Here is a 21,440-nt window from a genome sequence, read left to right as displayed (position 1 = left end):
GATAACAAGAGTACCTATTGCATATGGTTGTTTTGGGACTCAAATAAGAAAACATATGTGCAACAGTTCTGCCCCTGGCTTATGGTGAGCACTTGGAAAGTCAGCCGCCCCTTGTAACAGCAATTGAAGTAGAAGTAATAATAATAGTAGTTCTTTTTCTGTCTGTTCAGATCCTGTTTTTCAATTGGGTTGTTTGTTTCTTTCTTACTGATTTGGATGACGTTCTCAAAGAAATTAGCCTTTCGTCATTTGTCACAAATTTTTTTCCCGCCTTGCTACTTATTTTGATTATAGTTTCTTTTTTTTGTAAAATAACTTTTGTTTTCTTTATGCAAGAAATATATATTAATTACAGAAAAATGGAGAATGCAAATAAAAAAGAAAGAAAACAAACATCTTCTATCATTTCACAGAGCAGATACCTTCTGTTAATATTTAGAGTCAATTCTTCACTAAAACTAGAATTACGTACATACCGCTTTGAAACCTAACTTTGACCACAGTATATTCTGAATATTTTTCTACACTGCATCTCCTTTTGACTCCCCAAATCATTATTTTGCCTACCAGTCAAAAAACTTCCCTTCTTCTCAGACCCCTGCCTGGTCCATATTTACTGTTTCTGAAAAGTGGGTGAGCATCAGGCCAAGCGTGGGCCTTCTTCCAGGCAGTGAAAAAAACCAAAAACACCACGATTCACAAGCAATCTTTTCCACAGGCAAAGCTTTGAATGTGACTAGTCCTCCAGAACTTGAGCTACAATAAACAAAATGTCAACCAGGGCCCCCCTTGAAGACTTTGGCGGGTAGCAGTCCCATGACAGCTCTCCCCAGATTTTCCTGGCAGCTGCAAGATGACTGCATCTTATCCCTGCCAGGAACGGGTTTGCAAGAAGCTGATAGTTTTACCAAGGCCTCGACCTCATCAGTCCCAATAAAGAGATCACTAAATCCTAAGTTATTTCTGCTTGGAAAATGCTGGACTCTGGGAGACTTCCTGACCTCCCCACTATAGGGGTCAAGCCAGATTCTGCGCAGGCTCCATGGTCAGGGGGATGAGACCGAAAGCCCAGGGGCCCTAAGCCAAAGAATCTCAGGACACACACAAACGGGAGAAAGGGAGGACAGAACAGGGGCTCTGTTTATATCAATTCAGTATCAGAAGTGTCCACGATGCAAACGAATTAAGAAACTAAAGAAAAGGACTAAGAAGAACAGCCAAACAAGAAAAAAAAAAAGTGTGGGAGAGGGCAGCAGAAAAGAATCTCATCTTCCAATTAATTGCCCAACTACTAAGTCCAAAGCAAAGCTTCCCTCTAGGCCAAGGGATCTCACTCCAAGAACAGATCAGCCGCCAGCCAGGGCATCACTTCCCCTCTCCCACTAGCTTCCTCAGAGACGTCCTGTTCTCACACAAAATAAATGAGAAAGATGATTCGGGAGTCAGCAGGCGGCCTGAGATTTCATAAGATCGTAAGGGAAGGCTTCCAGAAGCTCTGTTTGCTATCTACCTGCTTTGGTTTTGACTCCCTCTTGGGACGCCATGGAAGTGAACATGGGACTTTCCATCCCAGGGGCACAGGTGGAACCAACGTGCATTTCACATCTTTTCGTTTGATTGATGGCCGCCTGTGGTGGTCTTCAACAATTTTTAAATCTGACATTTCTAATGGTGGCAACTACCCAGTCAGATAGACACGGTGAGTCTTTTCTCTGTGGGTTCCGGTTCTCTGCACCTTTATGCAACTGCCTTTTTTGTCATTGTTGTGACCAAGTGCGCAGCATGGGTTTTCGGTTCTGATATGACCAATATGGAGCTCGGCATCGGAAACTGTGGCTTCACATCCAGCTGAGGTAGCAGTCACAATGGAGCCTGCCTCTTCCCACCCACAGCCAGTCTGAAGCAGCCGTGACCCCTAAACCATTGGAACTAACTCCTAGTCTGCACATGCATGCCTAAGGTAGGAGGATCCAGGCTGGGCTGTCAAAATCCAGGACAGAAAGAGCTAATTTCAACCCCTCTGAAAAACCACTCTGGCTTCCTGACTTGATTAGCGGCCAAGGGAAATCATGTACTCCCCCATCCCCTCCATCCCCCCATCTCGCCCCATCCCCGCCCCCAGCTGCCAGGCTCACCTTGAGCATGCAGCGCCCGATGGAGCAGGGGCAGGAGTCCCGCTTGCCAGAAGGAGTAGCAGCCGTCCACCAGCTTGTTGCAGCGGCCCTGAAATCCACCTTCGAACCGCATCTGCCGGCTTGTCACCCATTGCTGAGAATGAAACAGAGAAGGGAGAGGCAGCTGTAGGCTATAGGAGACACAAAATCCAGCAAGACAAGCTCTTCAGAGGCCCATATGGCAAGGGAGGGTTTCTGCCTTTGGACTCCCCGGTGCTTTGGCTTCTTACCTCTGTCTCCTCACTGCCACAGACATCGAGTGGAGCATTCAAGCCAGCGCTTCCGAGGCAACCAGCATTGATCTCTGCTCAGTGCCTACCACACCATTAACCACCTTTTCCCAGGTTCCAAATGGGTTGTGGCGCTGAGAGAATAAAGAGGCCAAGTTGGCTTTTGAGGAGACCTGCAAATGTCTCTTGATCAACAAGGCTTAACTAGGAAATTCAAGACAAGACCACTAGGGGCTCATTTCTAATCGCTTTGCCTGCTCAGGGAAGTTTATTAAATGCAGATAAATAGAATTTTGTGCTACATCTCATCAGATGATCTCAAACTGTTCCTGACTTTTACTTGGCACCTGAGGAAATTCATCCCAGGTCTCTTAGCAAGTCACTCACAGAATTTGAAGCAGACGCCATCAGTCCTGATGACTAGTGGTGGCTCTGTGTGGTCTAGCCTCTCTGCTTCTCTAGGGAACCCAGTTGGCTGATAGAAGAAAATCTTTTACTTTGAACCTACAAAATGGCTCCTGATGTCACTCATGGTCACATATGATATTTCCATTCCTTGCTTATCTCCAAGTGTTCTAAACACACTCTACTACTAAGATCAAGATAGCCATGGGTTGGGCCTCTAGGAATGAGTAGAACCAGGTGGCCGAGCAGATAATGACATTTCCATTTCCTTCCCAGCCGCCAGCCAGGGACTTAAGGAGCTACCTTACCAAACAGAACAGTGCAGAGTAGGGTGTTCCCCTGTGACTAGATTCTTATGAGAGTTCCTGAAAACAGCCACTAAGAACCCTTGCAGTAGGGAGTCAGGAGGGTGTTCCAGCTCCCCTTTAAGTTAATGGTTGCAGAGTTCAGATTATATCCCTGTTCAAAGCAACACCCACCCACAGAGAGTCACAATCCCAAATTCTTAAAAGCAAGACATAAAAAACTGCACTGCAGGTGCAGGCACTACTACATCCCCAGTCAGTCTTAAATGAACCCGTGCATTTGGGATGACGCCACTTAATGTACGTAAGCTAAGCATTACTCATGAAAAGAGATAACAGGCACTGTGGTGGAAAGTCCGTTCTTCATTTTCACTTACTCCACAGATTAAGTGTTTTTAAGCCAGGCTAATTTTTTCCAGTGCCTAAACTCACAGGTTTATTCTACTGACTATATAAAACCCTTCATATATGGGTCCTAATTCTCTCAAAGCAAATGGAGGGGAGGGAGTAATTTGGGTAAGAAGGACACTAACATTTATTGAGCACCTACTATGTGCCAAGCCATTTATATATGTTTTCTCCTTTAACCTCCAAGGAACTATTATCTGTGCTTTACGGAAGAAAAAAAAAAATTGAAGCTAAAACAGATTAGACAATTTTCCCAAGATCACATGGCTGGGAAGTGGGAGAGACAGGGTCCAAATCTCAAATATTGTCTTTGTAACCGAGGCATTCGCTAATTATATTCTTTATTTTTTCCCTGGGAAATAGAACTTTTACGTTGCATGCCTTGTTAAGTAATCAGATTTTAGTGGATTTCAGAGGCCAGTGCACAAGTTGACATTTCAGCATGAAACTTCAAGCCTCTAAGAACCTTCAAAAAGAGTATGTTCTAGGAGGCTTCCTGAGGATGAAGACAAAATGCTGCCGGTCATATCTCTACAAAGTATAACAGAAACCCTCTCGGAAGCTTGCAATGAGTTCCTATGTTAGGAAGCTGACATCTGAACTTGGGGAGAAAAGATGGATGGATGTCAATCGCAGTTGATTTGCTTTGAGGTCAGGGTTAGGAGGTAAAATGCTCCACAAAGACATCTCCTTGGTGGCTGTAGATGTGTGTATGTTTGTGCACTAGGTCTCCAATGATAAACTATACTTTAACAACTCCCTAAAAGTGACTGCTTTCTGAGTTCATTCTAAACGGTCAGGAGCTTGGAGTCCAGACATAAATGCTTGAGCTGCCTGCTCAATGTTACTACTCAGTTCTGCCCAGCTTTTTAAAATGTAGTTGCCGAATGTTCACATAGTGTGGTAGGTAATAAAAGCTTGGCTTTAAAATGCCTCAAAGCTCTTCTCACAACTTTTTCTCTTAGGATATTCTTTCTAGATACACGATAACTCCTAATTTTAAGAGACCAAAGCTAAATTTTTCTTTGAGAAGTATGAGGAAGGTACTCTGACTCATACCAGATGTCTGAGGGACTCACAAAGGCTCTGGAGTTAGCCTAACACACTATGTAGAAAGTTCAGAGCAGGAAGATGGAAAGGCAGGAAGAAGGGAGCAGAAACTGAGAGCACATGGTCACTCCTTCCACCTTCTCAGAACAGTACTGAGTGCTCCAACAACTCTATCTAAAGCTTCATTACAAGACTTTCAGTTTGGGAGCTCAAGGCAGGAATTGTCAGCCCCTCCCACAGCCAAACCTTCCTGAACCCTGTCTGAGTAGTCACATCACCAGGGGCCAGGGGGCCTGAGAGGAAGAGAAATCAACAGACACTTACCAATAAGCTCTTCAAGTTTAAGGAACGTTCCTTCTTGAGGATGACCAGTGTGGCCAGGCCACAGAAAGTATAGCCACCATGGGCTTCCATCCCTGGCACCCCGCCAATTCCCCCTTCCCAATTCTGACACCTAGGAAAAGATTGAGAAAAGCAGGTTTAAGGGTTAATGTCTACCAGTGAGCGTCCAGGCTGAGTGGCACAGGACCCTGGATGGCAAAAAATGAGTTCACTCGGATTAAGGCGTAAATCATCACAGCCATGAATGGAAAGATTGGGCAGCTAATTAACTTTCAGAAATGCCTTTTCCTCAAAAAAGAAAAAAAAAAAAAGAAACTCAGAAATAGTCTACTTATGTAACAAACATAGTATCAAAAATCATTACCTTTTGGAAAAAGTTATAAAATCACATGTATAGTATAACCATCAGGTTAAAATCAAATTGCAAAATAATTGCTAATTCTGGTTATCTTGTAGTACAAATCTATTGCTGATATTTTTCTCCTTTATTTTCCTATATTTTCAAAAAGTTTCTATAGTAAACATGTATACTTTTATAAGTGTTCAAAATAAACTTATTTTTTACAACATACATTTATTATTATTACAATTATTATTATTTGATGTATATTTTCTAGTCTTTAAAACATGCATAATATTTAGCCCAGAAATAGAGGATCATCTCTAGGATTAATCCTATGAAATAAGAATATGTCCAAAGGTCAGATTATAAGAATATTTACTATAGTCCTATTTATAACACTAAAATATTAGAAACAACCCAGAAGCTCAACAGTAAGGAACAATAGAATACTACAATCATTTATGCTAAAGAAGTATATTTAAAGATATTCCAGATATATGATGTGAAAAGTTATACAATGACAATGTACTCTGAATTTTCTGGACTAGAAAGACATATATCAAAAGAGTCATTGGTGGTTGATTACAAGTGGTTTAGATTTTCTTCTTTTTGCTTTTCTACAATATACATTTTTTATCTGTGAAAGATATTTTCTTTTCGATGTATACTCATAAAACAAAGAACTTTCTTCCAAGATCTCAAACTATGTGCATAAGAGTCACACTCCCTAGAGGTGTGTCTGCCTCACAACTCCAGCTGTAGCACAGGTGCACAGATAAATGGGCACTTAATCCAAGAGCTGGGAGAACTTCCAGGTGGGAGGGAAAGCAGCGATACCTCTTGTCTTCTACACACCTCTTCCTTGAGGTTGGGCATCTTGGGACCTTTGTCGGAGAAGCCACATGCCCAGGGAGATCACAGTGCAGACGAGAGTGCAGAGTCAAAAACGGGCTACCGTTCCCTGTACAGATTCTTGAGCATCCTCTGTCCCCCGACCCTACTGCCACCCAACACACACACTCCAAGTTTCTTTCCAGTGCATTTGGATTACATGGAACATAGAAAAAACTCGTTTGAAAGTTCTGATGAATAAAGAATATGCAAAGGACTTCTTAAAATTTTTCCTTTACTTTTTCTGATCTTGTCTTTAAATTTTTTTTAATTAAAAAAAAATTCAAACAGTATAAAAATGAACAATGAAAAGTCAGTCTCCTGTCTACCCTGGCCTCCTAGTCCTTCTCACCAGAAGTGACCACTTTCAGTTTCTGTGTCTCAGTCTCTCTCTTTCTCTCTCTCTACACATAGGCACAAGGCACACGCACACTACACATATATATATTCCTCCCCTACTTTCCTTCCCTTTGCTTTTACGTGCATGGGAGCAACTTAGTAAAATTCTTTGGGAGTGTCTTCTAGCTAAACATAATGGATGGAACACAATAGCCCACTAACGTGTAAGTAAAGAAATTTAAAAAGGGATGAACCCACAAGGATAGAGAATTTAAGAGGATATGAAGAGAAACAGGAGATAAAATGTGAAAGCTAGAAAATGAGAGAGAGAAGAAATAACTGACTTAACAGGACAGAGAAACCTAAGCCAGTCCGGGGAGTTGTGCGTAAAGCAATAGAAAGCAAGGCTATTTGCTCCAATGAAAGGCCCAGGGACTGGAGACACACGGTACCTCTAAAAAGTAGGATGCATTTGAATCAACTTGACTGGTTGCAAATTTACATAAGAATTGGACCTCCTGGGACCCAGCAAAAGTACTTGAACTCAGCAGAAGATGGGAGGTTTCAGGGGTTAATTAAGAGGTGGAATTCCAAGACATCCAGCACAGTTGAGAACAGGGGATTAAGTGAGAGTCTACCCTCAGAACACAAATACCCCTAACCCCTTTTCCTACTAGTATTTCACAAAGCTGGCTGCCAAATTCATATGCCAACCAGGAATCTAGAAGATTCTTCTCTAGAGAAACTCATAAGCCCAAGGAAAAAACTACAGATATTGATATATGAGAACTCCCTGATGAATGGCTGGACGCTAGCCCACCCTGGCACACACAGCAATACATCAGCTTTTTAGCACTCGACTCCTAAATATCAACAGCAGACATGTGCGCGAAGTCTCTAATATGAAAGAGAGAAACCAAAACAAACAAACAAAAATAAATTAGAGGAAATAGAGAACAGAAGTAAAATTTTTAAAGTTATATCTTTAGATAAAATATTATACCAAATAAAAACACCACATGAATAAAATTTTCCTGAAACAAGAACAGGATACTATATAAAAAAGAAGTGGTCTTTTTTTTTTTTTATAAATAAGGATAAACTAAGCTCTATTAAATTTCAAATAGAATTGCAAAAATAAAAACAACAGAAGGATTAGAAGATAACAGGTAAAGGAATCATTCAGAAGTATATAAGAAAGGTTAAGAGATGAAAAATAGGCAAAAAATGTTTGAAAAATTAGAAAACCAACCCACTCACAGGATGTTATAAAGAGAATAAACAGAAAATGGAGGAGAAGAAATGATATAATAAAGTTTCTTGGAACTAAAGTATATGCAATTCCAGGTTGAAGACAACCTGCTGAAGGGTTGGGCCTAGTTAGTACTTGGATGGAAGACCACCTAAGAAGACCAGGTACTGTAGACACAAATACTAAAAAATGAAAATTTAAAAAAGAGGAAGAAGAAGATACCTGCTGAGTACCCAGCGCAATGAATAAAAAAAAATTCGTATCATGGTTGATTGGCACGAACTTTCCAAAGAGCAAGAATAAAGATTCTAGAGATTTCTATGGAAGAGTGGAGTGGGAGATAGAAAAAGAAATAAAACAAAAACATACAACAGATTGGGAACACAATGACACTGGGAAGAAGGAAGCACAGTGGTTACCACAACAGGTTTTGGTTCATTTCTTTGTATTTCAGCTTATATCAAATCCAACATCATACCATCTGACATATAAGGAAACCATGACATGCAGAAGGCACAAAGCTAATAAATGACAGAACTGGCATTCAAACCTAGGCAGCTGGAGTTCCACATCTAGTAAGTGTCTCACAACCCAACCCTCCTGCAAATAATAGCAACACACTCTGTCTGGACAAAATACACGAAACAACTTCTTGAGGGCTAGACTGACTGAAAAAGAGGCAGGTAGATTTTGGTGAGGATTGGAAAGTTGAAAAGTCAGTCCCTCCACTTCCCTCCCCTATTCCTGGTTCACCACGAGGACCTAGTCACCCAGCGGTGGCAGCAGTAGGTCAGGGGTCAGGGGCATGCAGCTAACATTAACAGAAACACTACCATCTTTCTGGCAAGATGAATCAGGTTGACAGAAATTGAGGAAGAATCCCAGAAAGAGGAGAGTCAGAGAAGGAAGACCTCAAATTCTGTATTTAAACTTCGTTTAACTTTCTACCTGACCTGACCCCTGAATCGCACAGGCATTAGTAAACCAGAAGCGGCTTCTGACCAAGACCTGATCAGAGAGCTGAGCCGCTAACCCCCAGCAGGTGTGACAATCTACAGTTTGAGTCTAACCAAGTTGATTGCCTGCTAAAACAAAAACATCAACACTCTTTAGAACAATCTAACGGAATCTAGTCTTCACAAAAAAACATCACAATGTCCAGGATACAATCCAAAAACTACTCGACATATGCAGAATCAGGAAAATGGGATGTAGCAACTCCAAGATACCCAGATGGTAAAATTACCAGACAAGGACTTTAAGGCAGGTGTTATAATTATATATCTGCCTCTGTAAAGTGGAGAAAAATACACTTGTGATGGATAAAAAGATGGGAAATCTCAACTGAGTAAAAGAAAGTATAAAAAAGAACCAAAAGTCTATACTCTCCATCTCTATAGCTACTCCACTACTGAGTATTACATAGCAAGTCGTTAGTAAATGTTGGTTATTATTATTATCAACCTTTTAAATAATGACACTGGAAGCCAAAAGATAAGGATTCTGAAGGAGTACGATTTATACAGTTTCCAACTTAGAAATCTCTAACTAAATACCTGTCCATCAAATGTGAGACTAGAATAAAGATATACATAAAATCTTTAGAAGATATCACCCAAGTTCTTTTGAGGGATCTATCTATTGGGGCACAGGCTTCATTACAATAAGTCAGTAAACCAAGAAAAAGGACAGAGTTTCAAGAAAGGAGAGAAGTGAAATAAATAAATTTCATGCTGAAAGGAAGCTTCTGGATGCCTGCTGTGCGGCAAGCTGAGAGCAATCTGTCTGGGCTTAAGCAGGAGGGCAGAGCACTTCAGGCGGGATAACTCAAAACACATACATGCACGCATATACACACGTACACGTACACAAACACACACACGCACCAAAGAGAACCAATGCATTACCTGAACTGTTTGACTGCATTAAGAGTAATTTTATAGCTTTGGCAGAAAATTTAGGAATGAATTCATGACACGTATACTTAAAAAAAAGAGGTAATGATTAATCCTAGGGAAAAAAAATTTATACAAAAAAGTAAATATGTTCATAGTATATCATCTGCTTTAGCTGTAAATTATATTTTCATAGTAATAAGTTCTACTTTATTAAAAATAAAAATGTAAAGAAAATAAAACAATACAGTTGGATATTATTTCAAATAGCACATGTGTATATACTGTATCTTTTTTTTTAATTATGAAATATCTGAAGCATCTAGGAAAGTATGGCAAATAATATATACAACATACATGCATCTAACACCTAGCTTTGATTTAACCAAATACGTCTCAGGGTTGTTTCTTTTTAAAAAACATTTTTAAAAAATAAATAATTACAGATAGAGTTGAAGTCTCCTCTGGAAGTGTGTAGGCCTTCCTGATCTCATTTCATTCGCTCTCTTTCCAGATATAATCACCATCCTGAACCCAGTGTTTATCCTTCTCATGCCTGTTTTTATATTACTACATGTGATTCTTCTCATAAATAATATAAAGTTGTTTTGCATATTTTCAAATTTTAAGTGAATATGCTGATGGGCACATTTTAACTTCCCTTTTTTTCACTCAACACTCACTGTTTTCGAGATTTACCCATATCGATACACGTAGCTCTAGTTCATTTAACTGCTGCATTTTATTCCAGTGTGACTATACCAAAATTTACTTATCCATCTTGCGCTTATAAACATTTAACTTGTTTTCAGGTTTTGGGTATTATAAACAAGTCCTATCTTTGTCTCTTTCATGTATATGTGTGAGAGTTCCTGAAGGAGTGAAATTACTGGCTCATCAGCAAGGGCTACTTGGAGATATTATCAAATTGCTCTCCAAACTGGTTAATCCATGTAGATTCCCATCATTACTGGTAACCCAAGTTTTTGATCCTTGCTGATCTAAACTATAATACAACATTAAAGAAAATTTGGAAAAAAGATAACTTTAAAAGTATTTTTTTTTTTTGAAACTCACAATGCTATAACCATTAACATAATCTCTTGTAATTTTATATTCCCTTCCAGTCCTTTGTCCATTTTCTTTTGTTTTTCAGATGTCTTGACCACCAACTGTCTAAGAAGCCAGGACAAATCCCAGCTTCTCTCACCTTGCTATCCATTCAGCAGTGCCCTCGAAGAGGTCTGGGGTGATGATGTTGGTCAGAGAAGCTACCGAGGCGGCACAGTATGCACTTCTGGAAGGACAGAAATAGAGGGGAAAGTGTTAAGCTTCAAGGAAGAGCCTAAATCAGGCTTGCTGACCTTTTTGGGCAGATTGCACTCTCGGCCTAGTAAGCTGTAATCACCTCCTGTCCTCACTCTTGGCACATAGTCAGTCCTGGGTCTCCAACTGAGAGGTCTGACATTCTCTTTGGATAGAGTTGCTCACAGCATGGCTTCAGTGAAAGAACATGACATTCTATTCTCCCTACCTCCACATGGTCAAATCTCCATCAGAGGAAATAAGAGCCATATCAATTCATGTCAAAAGTGAATTTAGCACTTCTTTCAAAGACCTATAATGGTTCCCGAAATCCCATGGTGTCATTCAGGTATTTCTGATACGCTCATTCATTCAGATGTCAGTACTATTTTAGATCCACGATTTCTGTGTTTATGCATAGACACACATTTTTTTCTATAACTAACACATTGTAAAGAAGGTCACCAGACCCTAATGGCTGCTTAGACCAAATAAGAGGAACAGAAATAGATAAGCCCACCCAGACATGTTTCCTTAGGCTTCTGAAGGGAGAAAGGAGTTTTGACTTCAAGCACCCCACCAGTACCCACACACATACATAGACATTTTTAAATGAGAAAGAAAGATCATGTCTTTTTATTTTTTTAATGGTATTTTACTAGATTTGGAATAATCCTTGCCATTCCATCTTTCCAGCCCTAATTCTTCTCAGGAATCCTTTTATTTCAGCTTTTCCCTCTATTATGGAACACAACTACAAACTGTCTTTTCTTCCCTTCTACAGGTTTTTTCAAATATCTAGCATCTCAACATCTCTGACATTTTATGTTGAAGACAAAAATTCTAATTTTGCTTACCAATCCTTTTTCTAAGACCTCCTAAGAAATAGAAAAAGGAGAGAAAAGGGTCTAGTGTCCATATTATTCAACACAGACATAATACTAAGCCCAACTTACTAAGGTATTCCAAAGGGATCTCTTCACCAAGCATTATTATCCTACCAGCATTTTCAACTGCCTGCTCGCATTGGCCAAAGGCACAGCAGAGGCTGAATTATGCAAAATGTTATCATCTACCAAAAGCCCACTTCGAAGGTCTGATCTCATTTCCTTCAGGTCTGGAGCCTCTCAAAGAGGTTCAGAAGTATTTGCTCTTAAATCCTAATGTAACCTCTGAGGTAGGGAGGCGGCCAAAAGCAAAGTTGGCCTCTCATAAATGGAAGAACCGAGACGTGATGCCAGAAGCCATAGTCCTAGATCTCACACTCAAATGGGGAGGGAACGAAATACATCTTTCCTCTCTCCCTCCAATTAATCATCACATCTCTCAAATTTATCAACTACTCTTCATCCTTGCTGCTCTCACCCGACTCCAAGTCACCATTACCTGGATCAATCTCCTGTCCGCTCTTCCTTCCCCGCTCCAGCCCTGAAACCAGAAGACTTTTACTAAAACACTATAATCTACGCACTGCTCCATACTTAAAACTAGTCAGTGGCTTCCCACAGACCTTAAAATACAGTCCAGGCTTCTTAAGATTTCGGAGCCCCTCAGTCTATTCTGAGCCTGACCTTCCAGCTCCAATTCTCCCACTGTCCACCAGGCCCTCTACACTTCAGGGACACTGAAATTCTCCTTTCTCGAATACACTCTACACTCTATCACCTAAGTATACGATAAAATGCCAGAGTGATCTTGTAGGGTTTGTTTGCTTTACCTAATAATCTCAAGACATTTTAAAAAGCTAAATTTCAAACTATACATATTTGGTTAGAATATCCATAGAATAGGAATGAAAATATAGTGACCAATTTTTTTTTTACTTTTCCCTTAAGAAGCATCAACGCAATGCTGTACTGCCTTCCTCAATGGTTATATTGGCTTCATTTCCCTATACCGTGTTAACAACAACAAAAAAAAAACAGAAAATAGACCCAAAACAGAGTTACTTATGCTAAACCAATACTAAGTTATAGTTTCAGCTCTCCCAGAAATGGAATCTTCAACCAGTCAATAGGGAATCATCAGGTCAGCACTAGTTAAGTCATCTGCCTGATAAACTCCTTCCATGCCCTCAAGGAGTGTAACTTTGCAATAACCAATCTACTTTTTTGCCTAGTATAACTTTTTTGTTCCTGCTCCCTTCTGCCTGTAAAAGTGTCTCATTTTGTACAGCTCCTTGGAGCTCCTTTCTATCCACTAGATTGGATATTGCCTGATTCAAACCGATTTTTGCTCAAATAAACTCTTAAAATTTTAAATGTGCCTTGGTTTATCTTTTAACAACAGATACTGAGATACTGTGATATAATAAATATATATATTTAGTCTCCTCCCCAGTTCCTGGCACAGAGCTCCTAAAATCCTTGGAATGTTCTGAGTTATAGGTGTGATAGGAGCCTTTTGTGATTTATAACAAGCCCCAGTCAAACACACCTGAGTTTGCTCATGAAGAGGCTTCTGGAGGATGCGGGCTGGTTGCCAGAGACCTGGAACTATGTGATTACAAGGCTGGAACCTTCAGTCCCACTCTACAGTGGAAAGAGGCTGGAGAGTGGGTTAAACATCAATGGGTAATGATTTTATCAATCATGCCTACTTAATGAAACCCATATAAAAAACCTGGGGGCTCAGGGAGCTTCTGGGTTGGTGAATGCATCCATGTGCCTGCCAGGAGGGTGGCATGCCCCGACCTCACAGGGACAGAAGTTTCTGTACTCTGGACCCTTCCAGACCTCACCTTATATACCTATTCACCTGACTGTTAATTTGTATCCCTTATAACACCTTTAGAATAAGCTAGTAATAGCAGTGTTTCCCTGAGTTCTGTGAGCCATTCTAGTAAATTACTGAAGCTAAAGAGGAGGCCAAGGAAACCACCGATTTATAGCTAAGTCAGGCAGAAGTGTGGCTAACCTGGGTACACACTACTTGTGACTGGAATCTGAAGAAGGGGCAGTCCGTGGGACTGAGCCCTTAACCCGTGGGGTATGTCCTAACTGCATAGTTAAATGTCGAAATTGTCTAAGAGGGAAAAAAACTCATTTGGTGTCAGAAGTGTTGAGAGTGAAGAAAGTTCTTCCAGTAGATAACTAGTCTAATTTTTTGTTTGAACAGACAGGTTACAGATAGAAGGAAATCCTTTACTAAAGGCAGCCTGATTACCTACTTTTATCTGCAACGTGTTTTATGTTCCACAACTTTCACGTATTTTTCTTCCTCTCTACCTTCAAACCAATGATTAAGTCAAAATATTAATCAACTGTGTAGAAGCAAACACATTTACAAATTGGTGATAAGATGGCTTTGATATAGAAACCTCATTTAAAAAAAAATGTATTTCTCAGACTAAGTAATAAGAATTTGGTATAAAATCTCAATAGTCCCTTGCTGTTGAGAAATGACTCATTCAGTGAATTCCCTATATGCTTCATTAGCAGTCTCCTGCCGGGTGAGTAAACTACTTGCTAGGTACATCAGATAATTCTTGAGTAAAATTATTTTGAGCCAACTGATTCCAATCAGTTCACACAAGTCTGTTTCATTGCACTCCACTGGCCTGTAAGCATTTTTGGACCTCCCAAAGCAATTCTCATGCAGATGTTAAACGCTGTCATGATTTCATCAAATTCATTCAGAAAATATAAATATAAATAACTCCTTACTTGGCTTTCTTCTTCCCTTCTATCCTAGAGAGATGAAAGGTTATATGACATAATACAGTTATTATATGTTAGGGTATTATTTTATAGCAAATAAATGTATTTTTAACTTTTAAAACAAAACCATTTATTTTGTGTCTGTAGTACTTATATTTTGACATTTACATAAAAGAAGTCGAGCGATAATGACGCTTGAGGACATCTGTATCACATCTGCAATTATGATGATACCGTGTCACCAACACGTCATCCTGCGTGTCTTTCTGTGATTGCCATGTTGTTCCTTGGGTTTGGCATCTCTAATGGCAGGTAAACTCTAGACTCCACTGATGCGGCAGCCTGAGAAAAACCGCACTCACCTCACATCCACTTCACCTCCAACGTGCATGAGAAAAGAGCCATCAGGTTGCTTCAGCGAGTACAAATACTGAAGAAGCTTCTCTCTGAGAAACGAATGGGAGGAGACAGCAATGGTCAGGGCAGCGTCAGCAGGAAGGGAGCCCTTCTGGGTTTCTTTCCATCAGTGCTGGCTTTGGCTCTACCTGTTAATGATGTCATAGGCCTCCTCGGTGCCAATGATGCATAGTGCATTGACTGCTGCATATGTGGGTGCAAGGTGTGGGTACTGGCCAGGGCCTCCTCCAAAGCCACCTTCTGGACTTTGACACAACTCCAGGAAATGGCACACACTAGGTACACAGACAGCCAAAGGGAAAAACAATGTCAGAGAGCATGAATTTCAAAACACCAAATTCCACCAGAGTCTATGCCTTTCCAAATATCCCACTCTGCCCTCGAAAAAGGAAAACAAAAAAACATCTTCTCTCACTTGCTGAATACAGATTGAAAATAGTTAACCCCCCGCAAAGGGTCTCTGTACCCTGCTATTTAACCAGTATTGTATGCCCTCCTACCTGAGTTTTATATTTCAGCAGCTGCCTAGTCAGTAGTGAAGCAAGGAACATAAGCAGCTAGAAACAGACTTTCATAGAACTGGGGTAAGTGTCAAGCTTTGTGACCAAATCTTTCCCATAATTTTCACGGAATCTGCCACCTTGGATCTGTGGTACCAGCCTCCTTCTCCATGCCTTTGGAGTACCTTCCAAAATTCGGCCTCAAACCGTGGTGGTGCTCAACTGCTTCTACCCACACTAACCTCGGTGATGGTCTAGATCCACCACCTAGACCACCTAGGTCTACCAAGAATATTTAAAGAGCGGCCTTCGCACTCCCAGTGCCACCTAGGCCCCACCTAGTGGGCCACTGATTTTCATTCCTTCACCCAATAAGAAACAGGCCCTTAAGCAGTCTGCCTCCATGGTTAGGGGAACTACGCTCGCCCTATTTGTGGCAAACTTAAGTACTGCTGACTCAGATCACAAGAATGCATCCCAGTCTGTGGGCTCTGGGAGAATTTTTCACACTGATCCACATAGGCTCCAGTTCCTCCATTGAGGGAAACTGTTTAGTGAGGGTTTGCCTTCAAGCCCCTGTCTCTAAGCCAGGCATTGGTCCGTCCAGAAGTTACATTCTTGGTTCAGGTGAAACCAAGAGAGCCCTTGTTTGATCAAGGTCCTCTGAAGCTCGCCAGAAAGGAGTGCCCCAGGAAAGTCTCAGTTATCAAGCTGTTTCCCCACAACTCAGCCAGGATCAGGCTTCCTATAAGGGCAGGCCTCTGTTTAAGAGGACAAGACGCAAATCTGTGTCCTTCAAGCGCTCACACGGCCTTCTTTTCTGGGCTCTTTCATCTCATTCTGTCTTATCTATAGCTGCCAGGGACCACATAGTCTAGTTAATCTCCACTAGGACAGTTTATTACTGCTTTCCCACAACATATTTTATTACTTTTGATTTCAGATCCTCCATTATCTGGGCAGGGACAGCAACAGAAAATGCTGCTGACTTGAAATCATCACAAGTCAAAAACTATACATATTCACTTCTATTTGCACCTAAAATTTTACTGTAGGAAACACAAGGATTGAAACTGAAGTTGGTCAATAGAGAAGGGAGACAGTTTTGTGGCACATTTTTAATAGCAATTAATTTTCATAGAGAAAATGAGTTTGTTCCTAACATATTTTCCAAACTTTCATCAATTCCTATCACATTTCCCGGAAATGAGTAATAAATTCATGCCCTAAGAAAGTATGGCTGCACTAGGATATAAAAAGTGTTCTATAGCACAAAAACAAGAGGTTTTAACTGATACAAAACTTAACGGCACATTAAAGAAAAGAGAGTCACATGGTTATCCATTCTCTTTCTCAGCTCCCAAGACAGAGCCATGCCAAGTACAACCCTTCTAACCCTGCAGCCTACAGTCTGGAATGAGCTGGGATCAAAATGTACCAGACGCCTCTAAATCATCCCTCCATGCCAGCCTCCCTCAGCTGACATGCTGCATCTGACTGTCTGTCCATGGGGCTATGCTGGGGGACAAGGGGTTGGACCTTTCTCGACTCTCAGACACTTCCAAATTATGGAACATTCTGATCCAGAGGCTTTCCAAGTTGCACCTTAAGGAACTGGCAAACTGACCGTGAAGCTACCAGCTGTTATCAGCAGAATGCTTAGCAATTCTGAAAACCAAAATGTGAATGATACTTCTATCTGGCAAAAGTGTAGCGGGGTTGGACTTATCTTAGAGATCAGAAATTCACCAAATAATAATAATAATAATAATAATAATAATAATAATATTATAACAAGCAAGAAACACTGTGCAAACACCAAGAATGGCATACTTTGTGAAAAAATAAATCATTCATTTAGTCATATAACTAAAAGACCTAGCAAGTTAATTTTCTTTCAAATCAGCAAGGTATTTTATTCTAGATTATGGGACAATTACCAACAAAGTAGGACACTATCTTCTAGATTAGGGATTTTCAAATCCAAAATGTGTGCATCAGAATAATTAGAAAGCTAGTAAAGAATATACAGATACAAGCTTGCTGAAGCAGGAAAGAGCCTGGGCCGCTATATTTTTATTAAATTCCCAGGTGATTTGTATACACACAAAGTTTGAGTACCACAAATTTTTGCTGTGGAATTAGAATCACTTGGGGGATGTTTTTAACAAATTCCAATGCCCAGGCCTAATACCAATTAAATCAGAATCACTGAGGTCGGGACCCGGGCAGCAATATTTGTTAAAACTCCCCATGTGACCCCAATGTACAGCCAAGTATCAGTGCTTCTTAAACTTGAGCATGCATAGAAATTACCTCTGATAGTGTTAAAATGCAGATCTAAGTCAGTAGAGCCTGAGACACTGCATTTCTAGCAAGGTGATGGTCTGGGGATGTCACATTTTTGGTAGCAATGCAATAGATCTGTACTGTCCAATAGGTAGACACTAGCCAAATGGGGTTATTTAAATTTAATTTCAATTAAATTTAAAATTTAGCTCCTCGGTCACAGAAGCTACATTGCAACTGTTCCTACATGTCACCAGTGGCTACCACAAATATAGAACATTTCCAGCATCGTGGAAAGTTCTATTGGACACCACTGGTCTGTCATTCAACTAAAACTTATAAGAGGATCAAATTTAAAGCAAGAGCATCAATGATTTACTGTCAGCCTTATAAGGGAGTTTACTTAGACTTTCAGGTGATAGTTGAGGACTGACCTAATGTGGTTGATTCTGGACATCACTGTCACCAACTTAGATGAAGGATACAAAAGCATATACAGTGAGTATTACAATAATAAAAAATGAGCAGGGAAATACCTCCAAGATAAGAAGTAAAGTCCAGAATAATATAAAACAAATCAAAAGCTAAAATGTAAGAATAAAACAAATGAAATAGGTAGAAGTAGCAAGTAACAAACATACAAAGGGGAGGCAGGAGTGGAGATGAATAAAATATATAAATATAAGATGGGAAAGGACTAGGAATATAGCAAAAAAAGGCCCGGAGTTTAGGACCCATGAGTTGTGAACAACAATAACAAAAATGCTCATTAAAAGCATCATAAACACAGTGTATGTCAGAACTCTATCTGGCTTGAGCCTCCATTTTCCAACTCAAAGGAAGTTCAGATTAGAGTGGTAAAACAGCTAAATATAAAGATTATTAAAAGGCTTAATATTACAGACAACCACAGTGAGGATGCTACTCTAGCAAAATATATCAAGTATATAAAAGGTATCATACAAAGTTCCTGGTAAATGAACAAAAATTGAAGTTAATCTGCCTCGAGAAGATTTTAGGTTAGATTTCAGAAAAATTTCAGCACAAGAATAGGTTACCACAGGCAGACTTAAGGCCTAGAATAAGTTACCAAGATTATAGCTCTGGAAATAGGAACAGTCATCCTTAAGCAGAATGGCTCAGGAGTAGATGCAAATGCAAGATGAATGAGTTGACACCAGGCTTCTTCTAGTACTGTCTTTCAAATTTCATACTGTAAAACAGCTTCAGCTTAATACTACCAGGGAGAGGAAAACTTCCCTAGGTAGATACAGCAATGAACAGGTAAAAGACAGACAGGCTCTCTTGTTGATTCCAGGAGGCCAGTGCGGCTGTTGAGTGTGACAGGTTATCTGACTCCATCAAGCCCTGACAATCCTCTGGGTGCTGCTGTTTCGGATGTGTGGTCAAATCTAAAGTTGGTTATTTTAGAGTAGGGTTTCCCCATCTTGGTCGTTTTGACATTTGGAGCTGGATCCTTTTTGTGGAGGACATTCAGTATAATCCCTGGCCTCTACCCACTAGATAGAGACCACCAAGAGCTGGCCAAAAAATGCCTAGAAGACAAATGACTAGATAAGGTACCCTCATTAAAAGGTAAGGAACCAGATAAATCATTTTCAAATTTAAAAATTAAAAGAAAAAATACTTAAGGAGTAATTCAGGGGAACAGTTACTAATAACCTTTTGGAATGGAAATAAAACATTGGTACATGAATATTTTAATCTTTGTGAAAATTTTATAAGCAGAAAAGTCCTAAAACAATATTTTTAAGTTAAAGATAATTTTTAGATATTACAGAAGCTAAAAACCTAACAGTGCAGTGGTATCCCTGTGATTTTCATTTCACTCTGTACATTTCATTAAAGTGGCTTTCAATAACAAAGCATGGGATTCTCATTAAAGGATGATGCCTTCAGTGCTAAAATCATTAACAAAACCAATGTACTGAGTCTGGTTCCACATACACATGTGTGGATACAATCTTTTAAGAGAAGTAAGCTAAATTCCTATCTGTAATTATATTATTCTCAAAAGGTCTGACACCAGCAGTAAAAGCCTGGCTTTGCTGGCTTCGATCAGCAGTCACACACACACACAGTAGCTGACAGAAGTAATTCTGTCCACTAGGGGGAACTTAGCTTGGCATATTGTTCCCTAAACAAATAGAAGCACAACAGTGGACAGAATAGGAAAGAAAGAGATGTACTTGTGTGTGTGTGTTGTGCACTAGGTGGGGGGGCGGTGGGGGAGAAGGGTAAGAAATCTTATACAATTCCAAAGCTAAACTTAGGAATTGCCTCTAAAACACCTTATTATTTGTATGAAGAAGAAGAAAACCTACCACATGTTCAAAGCATTTCTGTCCCCTATGCAAAATAAATAAAAAGGCAATATCCTATATCAGGTAGTCTCAAAAAAACAAATCCCTGTATTTTTATATAAGGCATTAAAATTTATCTATCATACAAATACTTTATTTCTTTATAGGTCAGAGCTACTATGCTTTGTTCATAACAAATATTATTTGCGCCTAGAATGAACTGCCTGCTAAGCATAAGACAAAAATACATTATTGGAAAGTCTAAGTAATTCTTTAAAAGTTTGTTAAATCAATGCTCAGGAGAACCACAGACGAAGATTTTAAGACAGCTGTAAAGCAGAAATTCTTAGTCATTAATTATCGAGTGGTTCCTGAAATTAGGACAAATCAACTTTTCAGTTTTAATACATTCTTTTAAGTATAGAACAATAAAGGGTCATTGTATAAATTTTAGAAAATGTAAATAAGCTTAGAAAAAAAGAAAAAAATCACCTTTAACCCCACTATCCAGAAATAAGTACTACCATGTGTATATATAGCCTCTTGTTTTTTCTATGCATATAATTTTTATATTTTTAATCTATAAAAGTGAAACCTTTTAACTACCTTTTGCACTTAAATCATGAACATATCTATTTAAATATACACATTTTGTGTACAAATATACATGTTTATATATATGTAAATTTTTTATTGAGGTATAACTGACATATACTAGTTTCAGGTGTCCAACTTAATGATTTGATATTTGTATAGACTGCAAGATGATCCACACAATAAGTCTAGTTAACATCGTTAACTCTTTAATTTTTAAATAGTTGCACAGTATTTCATTGTATGCACTGCATTGTAATTTACTTAAACTTTAAACATACTTTAAAGCATCCCCACACTGTCTTCAAATGTTCAGTGTGAAAAACCTTCCTACCTGATGTTGCCACAAAAACTGCTGAGAAAAGCCTTCCTCAGAAAAGCCTTACCTATAAAACGCCAAGTACAGAACCTAGAAAAAAACTCAAAATCAATGCCGACCCAAGGATCCCCCTTAACACTATCTTCCCACTTCCGATGGGTCTACATCTCCTCTAGGGGGTGTTTGTGCTTCACTCACAACGCCCCCATTTCCTTTTTCATCTCACATATGTGACTTTCCCATTCCTGAACATCCTGATTGTGTTAATATATGGGGGAGAAACTTCCCTAACAATCCACAACCCCCAACTGGTATTTCAAAAACACACAGGCCTTTATTTTGACAATCAAATTCCTGTTCCTGCAAAAACTGTATCCAACTCTATTTCCAGAGCTAGAA

The 21,440-nt window shown here is 39.6% G+C and overlaps 1 protein-coding gene across 2 annotated transcripts in view; it reads right to left on the bottom strand.

Annotated features, from left to right (window-relative positions):
• FNTB (farnesyltransferase, CAAX box, beta) overlaps window positions 1-21,440 on the bottom strand; it is a 58,955-nt gene that overhangs the window by 11,082 nt on the left and 26,433 nt on the right. For both annotated transcript variants that reach the window (XM_016141723.2, XM_016141725.2), the window contains exons 5-9: window positions 15,144-15,290; window positions 14,961-15,044; window positions 10,845-10,931; window positions 4,897-5,026; window positions 2,136-2,268 (exon numbers count right to left, since the gene is read on the bottom strand). In XM_016141723.2, the coding sequence (XP_015997209.1) occupies window positions 2,136-2,268; window positions 4,897-5,026; window positions 10,845-10,931; window positions 14,961-15,044; window positions 15,144-15,290 (581 nt within the window). The remainder of the gene's footprint in view (window positions 1-2,135; window positions 2,269-4,896; window positions 5,027-10,844; window positions 10,932-14,960; window positions 15,045-15,143; window positions 15,291-21,440) is intronic.

Source organism: Rousettus aegyptiacus, unplaced genomic scaffold, assembly GCF_014176215.1.
Source record: "Rousettus aegyptiacus isolate mRouAeg1 unplaced genomic scaffold, mRouAeg1.p scaffold_m13_p_3, whole genome shotgun sequence".
NCBI classification, from domain to species: domain Eukaryota; kingdom Metazoa; phylum Chordata; class Mammalia; order Chiroptera; family Pteropodidae; genus Rousettus; species Rousettus aegyptiacus.
Note: the sequence above shows the minus strand (reverse complement) of the source record. Positions and strands in the feature narration are given on the sequence as shown.